The sequence below is a fragment of the Rhinolophus ferrumequinum genome, chromosome 10 (genome assembly GCF_004115265.2).
Source record: "Rhinolophus ferrumequinum isolate MPI-CBG mRhiFer1 chromosome 10, mRhiFer1_v1.p, whole genome shotgun sequence".
In the NCBI taxonomy this organism is placed as follows: Eukaryota; Metazoa; Chordata; class Mammalia; order Chiroptera; family Rhinolophidae; genus Rhinolophus; species Rhinolophus ferrumequinum.
This window is the reverse complement of record NC_046293.1, coordinates 26,460,503-26,473,820: the sequence shown is the minus strand read 5'-3', so window position 1 is coordinate 26,473,820 and position 13,318 is coordinate 26,460,503. Positions and strand designations below refer to the sequence as shown.

The following is a 13,318-nucleotide window of genomic DNA, read 5'->3' as shown; positions in this document are numbered from 1 at the left end:
TATTACTGTGCCGATCAATGGTTTCAGAGCTAAGACATTCTAGGTATAGTATTTCATTAGTGATTTTTGCTTTTCGGTCGTGTGATTTTTTTCCCCCCTCATTTTGGATCATATGAAAAGGTACACACCATCTACCTCACTCTGTGAATAACCTCCACTCCTCTTTATTGTTCACTGATGCACTCCATAACCTTACTGTGAATAAATCCACACACTTGGTGCTTGAAAGCCATAAGAATGGTCAAGAATTTCTAATGTTTGCTGCAGATCCCCAGTTAGGACAGAAACTGGACGGGGTACCCTCAGATGTACTACAATTAAACTACAAAGAATTCCATTGTTTCTTCTTTTTATTTGTTGTAGGCACTCAGGAATGTCCTTTGGCCTTTCAATTGTCCCAAGAGCATTGTTGAGATTTGTATTTGTGGGGATTGGACGGTGAGGAGGTGTTGACATCAGCTGTAAAAAGACTCACAACCTGGGCTGGTGGTAATCCTGCTGAGCAATGGGCTATCAAGTGTTCTTGTTAAAGTTGCAAGAAAGTTCCCACACTCGTGGTAATTCAAGTAGACTGATATACCTTGATCCAACTCAATTGTTGGGAATTCTGTTATTGCAGGGGTTCTTTCCTTGATCCACTTGCCTGGAAACTTCTAAGTGTACTCTTCAGACTACTTTCCAAGTTCAAAGTTTCTGGCATTAGAATTTTTCTCTCCTTCTCTTGTCCCTATATTCCTAAACTTCCCAATCCATTTATGTCTCCATGTGTAAGTCCCATTTTCTTCTTGACTCTATCAAATGCTACTGATGCTCCACCAAGACTAGCCTCCATTAAAATAGGTCTGCAAGATTTTGTAACAAAATTTAGTTAGGCCTCCTCAAGCAGTGATGGACATAGATTCAAAATTTCTAATTACCTTATCTATACTCCTTCCCTTCTTAGGGACAATGTCCTTTCCTCTATCTCATTTCATTCCACAAATAAGCCAAATCACTTCAGGCAGCAGAGAGTATAAAATACTTGATTTATCAAATCATATTGAATATTTATATTCTAACATATAAAACCCTATTTTTTTAAAAAGATATTATCAACTATTATCCAGGCCATACTTGTGTTTGAAAATTTGAGAAAAGAAACAGGATTATTCAAATTACCTAAACATTGTAAAAAATTGAATCTCCCATCAAATGTATTTTTAGGGATAAACTTGAGATTCAATAGTAGTTTGTCCAGTTACTATCACCTTGGGAAAGCTACTTAACCTCTTTAAATCCATTTCTTTTATCTGAAAACTGATGATGAAAATGTCTTCCTTATAGGATACATGAGAATTACAGAGATTATGTATATAAATAACTTTTCATATTCCTGGTATTAAAAATTCAGTAAAATTTTAAAAATGATGCTAACAGTGATAGTATGCTCTTTCAGCCAAGTAATCACACTTGTTCTTACCCTCAATTAAAAAAAAAAAGTCTTGTTCCCGAACCCTTAAATTATACATTACTATGATTAATATTTCCCTTTTATAAACTGTAATAGAGCTACCCTTCCCATCATTTTTGTCAGTTAAGCTTCATAACCAAGTTTTTTTCTTTATTGATTAGCACCTCTTTGCTTCTTCACACTTGAGGGATCTCTGGACCAATCAATATTCACGATGGACTGAAAAAGCTCATTGTGGGCAAGAAAGTGGATCATCTTAATACCAGGGGCAAATATATCTCTATTTCTTTTATCGACTAATAATTCTTGTAAAAACAACTAATTTGGCTTTCACTCAACAGTCTGTATTTTCTACCTTGCATTCAGACAATGCTAGACTGGGGATAGAGCAATGAGCAAACAAATCGTTGGCTTCGTGTGTTACCTGAAAGGATGCCAAGAACAATAAAATTACTTGTAAATTAGAATAAATGGGTTAGTCAGGGCAAAAATATTGTTTTCTCCCCTGGGAAACTTCACTGAGCTGTGTTATGTGGGAAGAAAAATACACATCTAGGTTTAAGAGCAATTGTGAAGAATAAATGCTTCGTGGAGCTTTCCATTCAGTTCCTACCATATATTTGCTGATACTACAGGCTGTAACATTGGATAGGATACAGTATCTTCCCTCACAGAGCTTCCAATCTAGTTCAGGAAATGATAAACAATAAGGCTGCTAAAGTGCCTTAGTTTCTTCAGTGTCAACAAAGGACTGATCTGAAGAAAAATGTTGAAGGCACATGTTCATATAGCCACCCAAATGGAGCATCCCTGTTATCTCACCATTCCAGGGCTAATGGCAGTCATTCTTTTATGTTACACATTGAGACATTACTGCCTCATGGAATAGTGGTGCCCACCATTTATAAGTACCTTGGCATTACTGAATTATTTCATTGATCAAATTACATTTCTGATATTTTATTAAAATGTTGTAGTTCCTGCACGCTATCACAGCAATGTATAATTATCAAGGAAAGACATTATAGAAACCTGTCTTTTTGGATATTAAAAAAGTCTGATAATTAATGCATAATTAGGCAAAAATAAAGCAGCCTATGAAAATGGCATATGTTGATCTTAACCCAGCCCTTAGCTGGAGAAAAAGAAATGAACTCCAATCTGATCAGAGGAATCTGGGCAAAACATAATGGAAAAAGTGACATCTAAATGTAGCTTTAAAACACAGGCAGAATAACCATAAGCAAAAAAGAAAAAAAAAAAGCAGAGTAGAAAAGGCAGAAGAAAGTGTAAGCAGAGAGAGGAGGATGCACTCAGTAGTTTGGTCTGAGAGGAGGAATGAAGGATAGAAAGAACAATTACCAAAAGCCAGACATGGTGCTGGAGGGGACACTTATTTTACAACCCTAGAATATACTTGTTTGTTGGACACAATTAATAGAACTATAGAATACTGCAAATAGTTTAAATCTTTACCTTGGCAAATAATGACCTCTTTGGGCTCAAACGTCTCAATATATTCTCGGAGGCTTTTTCCCACACCACTAGTGTCAGTACCATACCTATCTCCTTTAGGCCTGAAATCTCCACTGGGAAAGAAGGCATTCCATAACAGGGAGTTTTATTCATATGTTAATGAGATATTTTATAACAGATACTGTTGTTTGGGTATATATCAAGCAGTAAAGCAGGCTTATTTTTAATTTTCAGATTGACATTTCAAGATGGGTGTTTTACCCTCACTTAATAGTTGAGGGAATCAGGCTTGAAGCAGATCAACAGACTCAACTAGTTAAGACCACAAAATTACAGTTTGTATTTTAACAGAGGTCTGCCTGATTTAAAAACTCAATCCTTTTATTCTAGTGGCTCTTAACCAGTGGTGTACATTTCAACTACCTGAGCAATTTTGAAAATGAAATTTATTTAAATTAATTTTTAATAAAATAAATATATAAGGAAAAATCAAAATAATACTGTTAGACTGGTAGTGGAAAACAGCACTCCTCCACCTTCTCTCTACCCATCCCTGATTTTTTCCAGACAACCATTTTTAACTTTTAGCTGATTTCTTACTGTAGTTTTTTTCTTAATGACATGTTAAATACTGATTTTTTTGACACTTCTATACTAGATCGTGAATGACTTTCCATTACACACACCTCTCTCCTCTCCAATCCCCAATGTTACATAATCATTAATTTTATTTGTATTCAGTGTTTACATAATTATGACTGACTTTATATGACTAATATTATCTACAGTTGCTGTAAGCAATATAGTTCTTGAACAACTTATTATTTTTCCTGGGCATAATTGCTTCAATTTCATTTTAATTAAAAAATCTGCAGGCCACTAATTCACCTCCACACTCTATGAAAAACTAAAAATCTCTTGATTCTATATTCAAATACACCAGGTAGTCTGTTTTTCTTTTTTGAGACATTCCAACTGACTCCAGATTTAGACATGTCTTTCTTTCTCTTTTTTTTAGGATACGAAGTCAACTTTATTTACTAGGCATTTCTTGTTGACTTCTTGCTGTGTTCTCCTTTACTTTCTTCCCTTTTTAACATAGTTATATTGCTATTTTTAGCAACGTTATGGCTACTCTTCAATCTTTTTTCCTCATAACACACTGTATCTTTCAACTTTATAAGGACACCACTACTTTTCTATTTATCTTCCCTTCCCTTTCATCAACCCCATTTGAAAACTGTACTTCCACATTATCAAGGGTGATAACATCTGCATTCCACTTTGTAACCATAATTAAGTGTTCTCTTAAAAAGAAAAAGACCATAAGCAGCATTTACATTCATTGTTATTATTTAAATATTATTCACTAAAAAGCCAAGCTTTGGGCTATCACTGGATTTCCTTCTCTTTGGCTCCAAGGTCTTGCACGGCTACTACTCACAGGGACACTGAAAGAGGAAGCTTTCTCACACTCCAATTCTCTGTTCAAAATCCTGCAGCATTTTACATTGTTTGGTATTAGAAGGATGCTTTTTCTGTACAGTTTTTTTTTCCACTGAATATTTCTGATTGTCATTGTTTTCTCTGGTGGAATGAAATAAACATATGCCTTCCCCATCATATCCTTAAGATCTTCAACTTCTTATTCAATGTCTTGTATACAATCCAATCCAATATTCCCGAAATTTATGGTTTCTTATTTTAATTTGGACCATGAGCTTGTTGTACATTAAAAGTTCTTTCCTGAAAATCTACTTTCCTTTTTTATAATGCAGACTGTTCGTCTGTTTTTGTTTTAAGGATGAACAGCTTCTTAAACACTGTCGTGGGCCTGAATTAAATTCTTCGCTCTTCCCGGAAAATCGCGTGCTTCCTTTTCCTAGTTGTGGCAGCCTTTCCGCGACTGAAGGGGGAGGTCGGCTAAGAGCAGGGAGCACAGCCCCGGAGGGCGCCCAGGCACTCTCGCGAGACTGCGGAGGTTCTTCTCGGTAACGCCACTTGGCCGCCGGGCCTCGGGTTCCTGCGCCATTGGGCTGGCCCCGGAGGTTCTAAATGTGTACCTGCAAGCGGATGTTCAGTATCACCGAGCCCGCGACGTAGAAGTACGGAAAATTCATGCGCAGCTGCCAGGCCAGCTCGAAGAAGGCGAGCAGGGTGCGGGAGAGCCCCTTGCAGAACACCCCGTACGAGCTGGGGGCCGCGGCCGGGCTCGCAACTCCGAGGGCCAAGGAAGAGGGCGCCGCCGCGTTGGCCATGGACCCGGTGTTGCCTCTCGCCCAGTGCCTGGTGCCGGGGGTCAGCGCAGGCCCCGCAGACATCCAGTCGACGGCCGGGACTGGGAAGGGCGGGGGCACTAAGCCCGCCGCTGAGCGGACGCCTGCGTCTCCGGCTGCGGCCGCTGTCTCCCGAGGAGCGGGGCTCGGCCCTGCAGCCGCTGGCGCTCCGCCCCTTCCTGTCTGCTCCTCAGGTCGGTCTTTAGCCTTTAGAGTTTAACACGTGGTACGTGCGGAACGGGCTGTTTACGTATGTGTCATACATAGTTCATATAACATGGACAGCCATACAAATATTATAATTTTCACTTTCAAATGAAGAAAGAAAGCTTCAAAGGGAAGATATAGGAAAATAAGTATGTTAAGTGTTAGGGAAGTTTTGAAAATCTATTTCTGTGCCCTTCCATTGGACTTGTATTCTAAAATATATCCCTGGAGTAGACCCTTTTCTATATGTCTAGAAATAAAGACGTATATTTACAGTTAATTTACAATGTATAATTTTAAAATTGTATAAAATCGGAAGCATTTTTAATGTGCTGAATACCACGTGAGGATGTAGACAAACTGTATTGTTCTTCAAGAACTGTCCATCAACTCTGCTTATCACCTTATCAGAAAACTTTGCTCCTAAGTAAGGAAAACTTAAAAAGCAGGGTAATCTTGGGGGTAGGGTGAGAACTTACTGAGGACCAAAAGGCAAAATTTCCCAGCTGCAAGATATTTTTGTCTGTTTTTAGAATACAACTATTATCAGTTCCCTCCCTGTCTCCCTTCCTTCCACTAGAGGGGAGCTTCCATAGTAGGACTGAAACCTATAACGTGTAAATTGTGTTCTTATGCTTTATTCTGTTTTTATTTTTCATGTTTTCCCCTGCAGAGAATTAATGAAGTATTTTTGTTAACTTCAGCATTTGCAGTTATAAAGAAGCATTCCCTTACTTTGACCTAGAAAATGTTAAAAGGGGAGGACTACTGTCTTTGAAGTTATATGGATGGATATAGTAATATTACTGAGAAAAATAAAAAATGGAAGATGTAGCTTAAAGATTCAAATCAAGGCCACTCTGTGGGCCATTCTATCAGGAAATATTTTAAAGGTAGTATTTAAAGATATTTTCTTCCATAAGTTTAACCCATCTTTTCAGAAAACTTTTTGCCACAGTTTGTGTAGTGAATTACCCTGGGTATATGGCAAAATAAAAATAGCATATTGTCCATATTTACTTAATTAAGCTTTTGATTTCTATTATGCTTTGTACATGCACACATCCTTCTTTCACACAATATTGAATATTTGTATAGCATACTTCTTGTCCTAATAAAATGATCAGAAACACCAGATTTTTTAAATTGAACTAAACCAAATTAAAGCTTGATTGGTTACAGAAACTATTGTCTGGTTTTTTTTAGGTCTTCTTATAGCAAGCAGAAGTTAGATTATTTTCTCTCAATCACGAACAGGCAGCATTAGAAGAAACAGACTATATGCTCACTCCTCCTTAGGTAATAATTATGATTTTAATGGTAGTAGCTGGCAACATTTTGAGTTTATACTATATGTAAGGCATTTATTTAAAGATAAGCATTATCCCAATTATGCCTCAAAACAGTTTCCTTCTCGAAGTAATTATCTGTCTCTGTTTAATACATATAAAATTTAAAGGCATAGATGGTTAAAATAACTTCAAACACAGTTGTACGTGAAAAAAATAAAGCTGAACTAATAAAAGCGAAAGGAATATATTTTTACTAAGAGATGAAACACAAGTAAGAGTTTAAAACAAAATAGAACAAAACCAAAAAAAAAACACATGCCAAATGGGAATTTTTTTTGAAATGTGCAATACACATTTTACTTTTAAGAATAGATTTATATGCTTTTTTCTTTTGTAGTTCTTTAAATTTACTAGGGTGACATTGGTTAATAAACTTACATAGGTTTTACATGTACAATTCTATAATACATTATCTATATTGCATTGTGTGTTCACCACCCGAAGTCAGATATTCATCACCATATATTTGACCCCCTTTACCCTTTTCTATGTACCCCCCTTTCCCTCTGACAACCACTAAACTGTTGTCTGTGTCTATGAGCTTTTGTCTTGTTGCTTTCAGTTTTCTATCCCACATATGAATGAAATCATATGGTTTGACTTTTTCTGTCTGACTTATTTTGCTTAGAATGATAATCTTAAGATCCATTTATGTTGTTGCAAATGGCAGTATTTCATCTTTTCTTATGGCAGAGTAGTATTCCATTGTGTGTATGTACCACATCTTCATTATCCAGTTATCTATCAAAGGACACTTTGGTTGTTTCACGTCTTGGCCACCTTGAATAATGCTGCAATAAACATAGGGGTACATAAATCTTTATGCATAAACGTTTTCCGATTTTGGGGGTAGATATCCAGAAGAGGGATTGCTGACACATACATACAATGGAATACTACTCTGCCATAAGAAAAGATGAAATACTGCCATTTGCGACAGGATGAATATTGAGATTATTATCATGCTAAGCAAAATAAGTCAGAAAAAGGCAAGAATCATATGATTTCCCTCATGTGGGATATAAAATTGAAAGCAACAAACAAGACAAACAAGAAATAACTCAGACACAGACAATAGTTCAGTGGTTACCAGAGTTAAGGGGGGAGGCGGGGAGGTAGAAGAGGGTAAAGGGGATATGGTGATGGAAGGAGATCTGACTTCAGGTGGTGAACACACAATGCAATATATAGATGATTATAGAATTGTACACTTGAGGCCTATATAATTTTACTAACAAATGTCACCCGAATAAATTTAATAAAATTTTTCAAAAGTACCACACTACCTTGATTAATGCAATCTAGGAGTCAACTTTGATATCAGGAACTCATCCTCCAACTTTGTTCTTTAAAAAAAATTTATTTTGGCAATTCTGGGTACTTTGTATTTCCATCTACATTTTCAGACTGAGTTTTCACTCACTGCAAATAGAGCCTGCTGGGATTGGGCAGGAATTGCGCTGAGTATATAGATCCTCTCTTTACCTAAAAAGACTCTCTTCATTCCAGGTCTTAGTTCAGTTGGTCCTCCTTCCTTGCATGCTCTCTGATTAATTTAAAATATAATTTTGGCAATTTATTCCCCTTATCTTAGTTGTAGGAGGAAATCTTTCGTTTTTCAACCTCTGCATTGTACTCATAAGTGCAAGTTCTCCCAGGTCAACTTTGAATATCAAAAACGTGTCAAATGAGTAACATTCCTTGGTGCCTGCTTGATCTGTACCAGATAGACACAATTGAAAGCACTCTGCACAACTAGTATGCTTACTCCTCTTAAAGACCACCCAAAGAGGGTATCATTTCATTCTTGTCTGAGTTTTTACTGGTAAGGCAGAGAGTAGTTTTAAAAGAGTCCAAGTCAGAGATGTATGAAGCAGAGAATCTGGGTTTTCCACCCTGGCAGTCCGGCTCTAAGATCCTTCTCTAAAAACAATTATACTATAAAAATTGAAACTTTGAAACCCAAGGGTAGAAGCTGATTTTAACATCTATTAATCCTAAAAAAATTAAATAGTCAAAAATGAATTAAACAGAAAAATAAAACCAAATATTCATATATGGAAATCTGGAATCTGCAATGGAAAATACAGGTTCTTTTGACATGCCCAAAGGATATTTACAAAATACTGAATATTTTAATTAATATTTAAATATTAAATAGACTCAAAAGGGAAACTGTCATGAAAGATATGTTTGATAGTGTTTATAATTGGTAGAAAAGTCTGCATGGGAGAAAAGCAGCATTTAAACCTATATGAACTCCTGACACTAATTTTACATTTTGGAAAGTCTAGGACAATAGTTCCATCCATGAGATGTATGTGTATTTGTGTGATATGTGATGTGATGTGATGTGATGTGTGTGTGTGTGTGTGTGTGTGTGTGTGTTTATAAGCTTGTAGACAATAAAGTTATACATAAGTATTAGTTATCAGCAATTAGCTTTTAGTGTGCAGTGGCCTTCCTGGAGGTCCCAAGAAAATTTTAGATACCTTTGATAGGAAAAACTTTAATACTTTCTACATAATTCTAGTATAAAAAGAAAAATAATCCATAGTGACGATCCTCCTAGTTATGACCAAGCTCTGTAATAGTTTAGACATTCACTGTATGTTCTATGTATTGGGTTTTAAAATTTTACTAACAAAAAATTAATGTTGGTGAACACAAATTATGGAGAAGTTAAACAAGGAAAAATAGCAAAACAATATGTCTTTATTTGCATGCTAGCAAATAAGAATTCAGCTTTCACTTCAATGTGAGTTTTGAAATCCAGCCCATGGCAGGTACATACACTATATGAATAAGAGTCAATTTGAGCTATAAGGGAATTTTTTTTTTTTTTTTTTTTTTTTTTTAGTAAAGACAGCACTGAACTCATCTATTAAGCATGGCCTGATGCTTCCCTGCTTGACATTGGTCACAGAATTGAAAAGAAAAAAGAACTTTACTGCAAATTTAGAAATCAGCTGCACATGGAACTTAACGTCAGAATATTAAATGAATCCGAACCAGTGATATTAGATTGGGCCTTTTTTCTTTTCTTTTTCCTTTTTAGACACGATGGCTTTACTACCAAACATTTTTACCATCCTAGTAATGATACAGTTTGTTCTTGGAAATTTTGCCAATGTCTTCATAGCACTGGTGAACTGCATTGACTGGGTCAAGAAACAAAAGATCTCTTCAGCTCATCAAATTCTCACTGCTCTGGCGCTCTCCAGGATAGGTTTGCTCTGGGTATTAGTAATAAATTGGTATGCAACTGTGTTTAATCCAGCTTTATACAGTTTAGAAGTAAGAATTATTGTTTGTATTGTCTGGTCAGTAAGCAACCATTTTAGCCTCTGGCTTGCTACTAGCCTCAGCATATTTTATTTGCTCAAGATAGCCAATTTCTCTAGCCTTCTTTTTCTTCACCTAAAGTGGAAAGTTAAAAGAGTAATTCTCATGATACCGTTGGGAACTTTGGTCTTCCTGGTTTTTCGTATTGCAGTCGTGAGCACAGATGAAACAATGCAGAGGAATGAATATGAAGGAAACATCACTTGGAAGACCAAATTGAGGGACATTGTGCACCTTTCAAATATGACTGAAGTCACACTAGCAAATGTCATACCCTTTACTGTGTCTCTGACATCTTTTGTGTTGTTAATCTTCTCCCTGTGGAAACATGTCAAGAAGATGCAGCTCAGTGGCAAAGGATCCCGAGATCCCAGCATCAAGGTCCACATCAGAGCCATGCAAACTGTGATCTCCTTTTTCTTGCTTTTTGCTATTTACTTTGTGACTCTAATCTTCTCAGTTTGGAGTTCTAATACTCTGAAGAACAAACCATTTCCCATGCTTTGCCAAGCTCTTGGAATCTTGTATCCTTCAGGCCATTCATTTATCCTGATTTGGGGAAACAAGAAACTAAGACAGGCCTTCCTGTCATTTCTGTGGCAGCTGAGGTGCTGGCTGAAAGGAAGGAAATAAGTTGGGCATCATGTATCTTTTAGCAGAAAACAAACTGATGGAGTCTGTAATATTTTGTGCTTCCTACTGTTTTTCCTAATGTGTATATAATTGGGTAAGGTTTACCTAGAAAATCTTTTACCTAAGCTTATCACAAAAATATATATGTATGTATGTTTATGAAAAATACAAGAAAGACTATAAGGTCACTATATTATTATTTTCAGGTAAGCAATCTAATTTTACAAAATATTGTAAGAAATTTTTCAGGATTATGAGGCCATGAGTATTTCACATATACCTTGCAATTGAAGAATTTTTGATCTATATTTATGCTTTTTTTAGGGACTGATAAATTATCTTAGAAATCATTGCTATTTTCCACTACTTAGTATCGCACACATACTACAGTGTGCTTAGATTTTATTGTTTGAAATCCAATCTTTTGGGTGGTAAGGATATTCAGTTCTAAATCACACATGAGGATGGATGTTTGGATAGACATTATTCCATTATGAATTCTTCATGGATAATAGAGAGCAATCAGAATTGTTGCTAAGAAAAGATGCACACAATAAAATTAAAGAGTGACAAACATATTTAGAATTATATATATGCACAATAAGTTGTACTAAATATTATTGTATTTAATATAAGTAAGTGAAAGCTAGAAATAAATCAAGTTCTACAATAGGAATGAGGAAGAAAGAAAAATGACAATGACATTTTTAATGTTGTTATGTTTCCATATACAGTTAAGAAAATCATTTAAAAATTTTTTTGAATTAAGAAGACCTTGTTTAAAATCAAAAACTGTTGTCAAAGTATTCAGTTTCCTTAACCACCATGGGACCTCTGAATTGCCAGTCCTCTTCGTCTTGCTACCTAAAAATTTCTTTTAAACATCAGATAAGAATACTAAAATCTTTCCTATCTTCAAAGTAAGAATAGCAAAAAATTATGATTCATAAATCATAAATCAATGACCTTTCTGCATATATGAACATGGTATCTATGATGTCTATGTAATAATTATAAGAAAAGTCTTCAAGATATGTTTTATTATAATCTTGTGGAAAATGATGAAATAGAAAGTGTGTTGCCATGAATTTGATAGCAAGTTCTGTTAGAAGAATAAAATGTATAACCTTGTTCAACAACTGAATTTACACATCTATATTAATTCTTAGTATTATGAAAATTTAACAACATTATCTAAACCTTAAGATAAATCTTTCCCACATCTGATTAATATATATCTTTTTAATCACATGCTATCCCAGTAGAATATAAACACTGTAATGCACAGATCATGTCGATCCTGTTTCCTGCTGACTCCTCAGGACATAAAAGCCAGCCCATAGAATAGTGGGGTGAACACAAGTTTGCCATCTTGAATATGTGGCTTCCAAGATTGCCTTGGAGTCATCTTCATTCTAGACAGCAGAGGGGTCAGGTGCGGGGAAGAAAGGCTTACTGAAGAGTATGCATGGGGAGGAGATCCAAGGTGGAAGAGTAGATAAACTGTGGGCTTCCATCCATGAACACATTAAAATTAAAGCTAAATTATAGAATAATCAACCTGGAGAATCATCTGAAGTCTAGTTGAACAGAAGTTTTATAACTAAGGATATAAAGAAGAAACCAAATCAAGACTGGTACAAGGGACAGAGACGCAAAACGGGTCAGCCCCAAACCTCTGTGTGGTGGATGAAAATATCTTGGCCATAGAGGTTCTCCATAGAGGAACAAGGGACCCCAGCCCCACACCAGCCTCCCCAGCCCAGAGTACTGGTGCTGAGAAGAGGAGTACTCACAACATCTGGCTGTCAAAAACAGTGGGGATTCTGACTGATTGGGTAGGATGGAAAGCTGTAGGAAACCCAGACATCCTCTTAAAGGGCCCATGCAGGCACTCCTCCTGGTGGAGGGACGGAGACTCTGGGGGCATTGGACACATATGGGGAGAGACTGAGTTGCATAACTTTGGGGCAAGGACTGGAGGGACAGTCCCCATTTTCCCAGTGTGGGATTCTTCTCTCCTGCAATGGGCACCACCATCTTTCCTATGTTGAGCCCAACCCCACAGGCCAAATCTGAATCTGATTGTCCTGATGAGCTCTGAGGCTCCAGTCTGCTGACTCACCGAGACCCTGCCTCACTTAACTGGCATATCACTGGAGGTTTTATCAGTGACTGAACCTGATGGGAGCCTGAAGCTGGCAGCAGACCTTGGAGTGTCCTTTTTGTGGCGTGACCCCAGACCACGTATGGGTGGCAGCAGTCCTCAGTTCACAGTGTGGCCTCTCCCATTTGCCTCCAGGTATAGAACAGGCAGCGACCAACCATGGATCACTTTGTAGTTCCTACCAGGTACTCCCCAGCCAGTCACAGGCAGTGGGTGACCTGGGGCTGCACCAAAGCCCCCCGCCCCCAAGAGGCCCCAGAACCAACATACTTGGAGTTTGGCATCAGACCACAGCGGAGCACCGCTCAATTAGCCCCATAAATGGCATACACAAAGAGCAGTCTCAACAGGCACCAGAGTCTGCTGTAGCAAATCTCACTCAGTGGGGTAAGCCCCTCCCCCCCACAGTAGC

The 13,318-nt window shown here is 37.1% G+C and overlaps 2 protein-coding genes across 2 annotated transcripts; one reads left to right on the top strand and one right to left on the bottom strand.

Moving 5' to 3' along the window:
• Positions 1–337: 337 nt before the first annotated feature.
• SMIM10L1 (small integral membrane protein 10 like 1) lies at positions 338–5,406 on the bottom strand. The gene has a single exon (XM_033117614.1). It carries the CDS (start codon positions 5,245–5,247, stop codon positions 4,978–4,980), a length of 270 nt encoding a protein of 89 aa, XP_032973505.1. The 5' UTR covers positions 5,248–5,406; the 3' UTR covers positions 338–4,977.
• LOC117028723 (taste receptor type 2 member 46-like) lies at positions 5,259–12,627 on the top strand. Its single transcript, XM_033117613.1, is given in 3 exon segments — positions 5,259–5,396; positions 9,622–10,724; positions 10,726–12,627. Coding segments are annotated over 2 exon segments (993 nt in total). The 5' UTR covers positions 5,259–5,396; positions 9,622–9,824; the 3' UTR covers positions 10,819–12,627.
• The last annotated feature ends 691 nt before the right edge of the window (positions 12,628–13,318 follow it).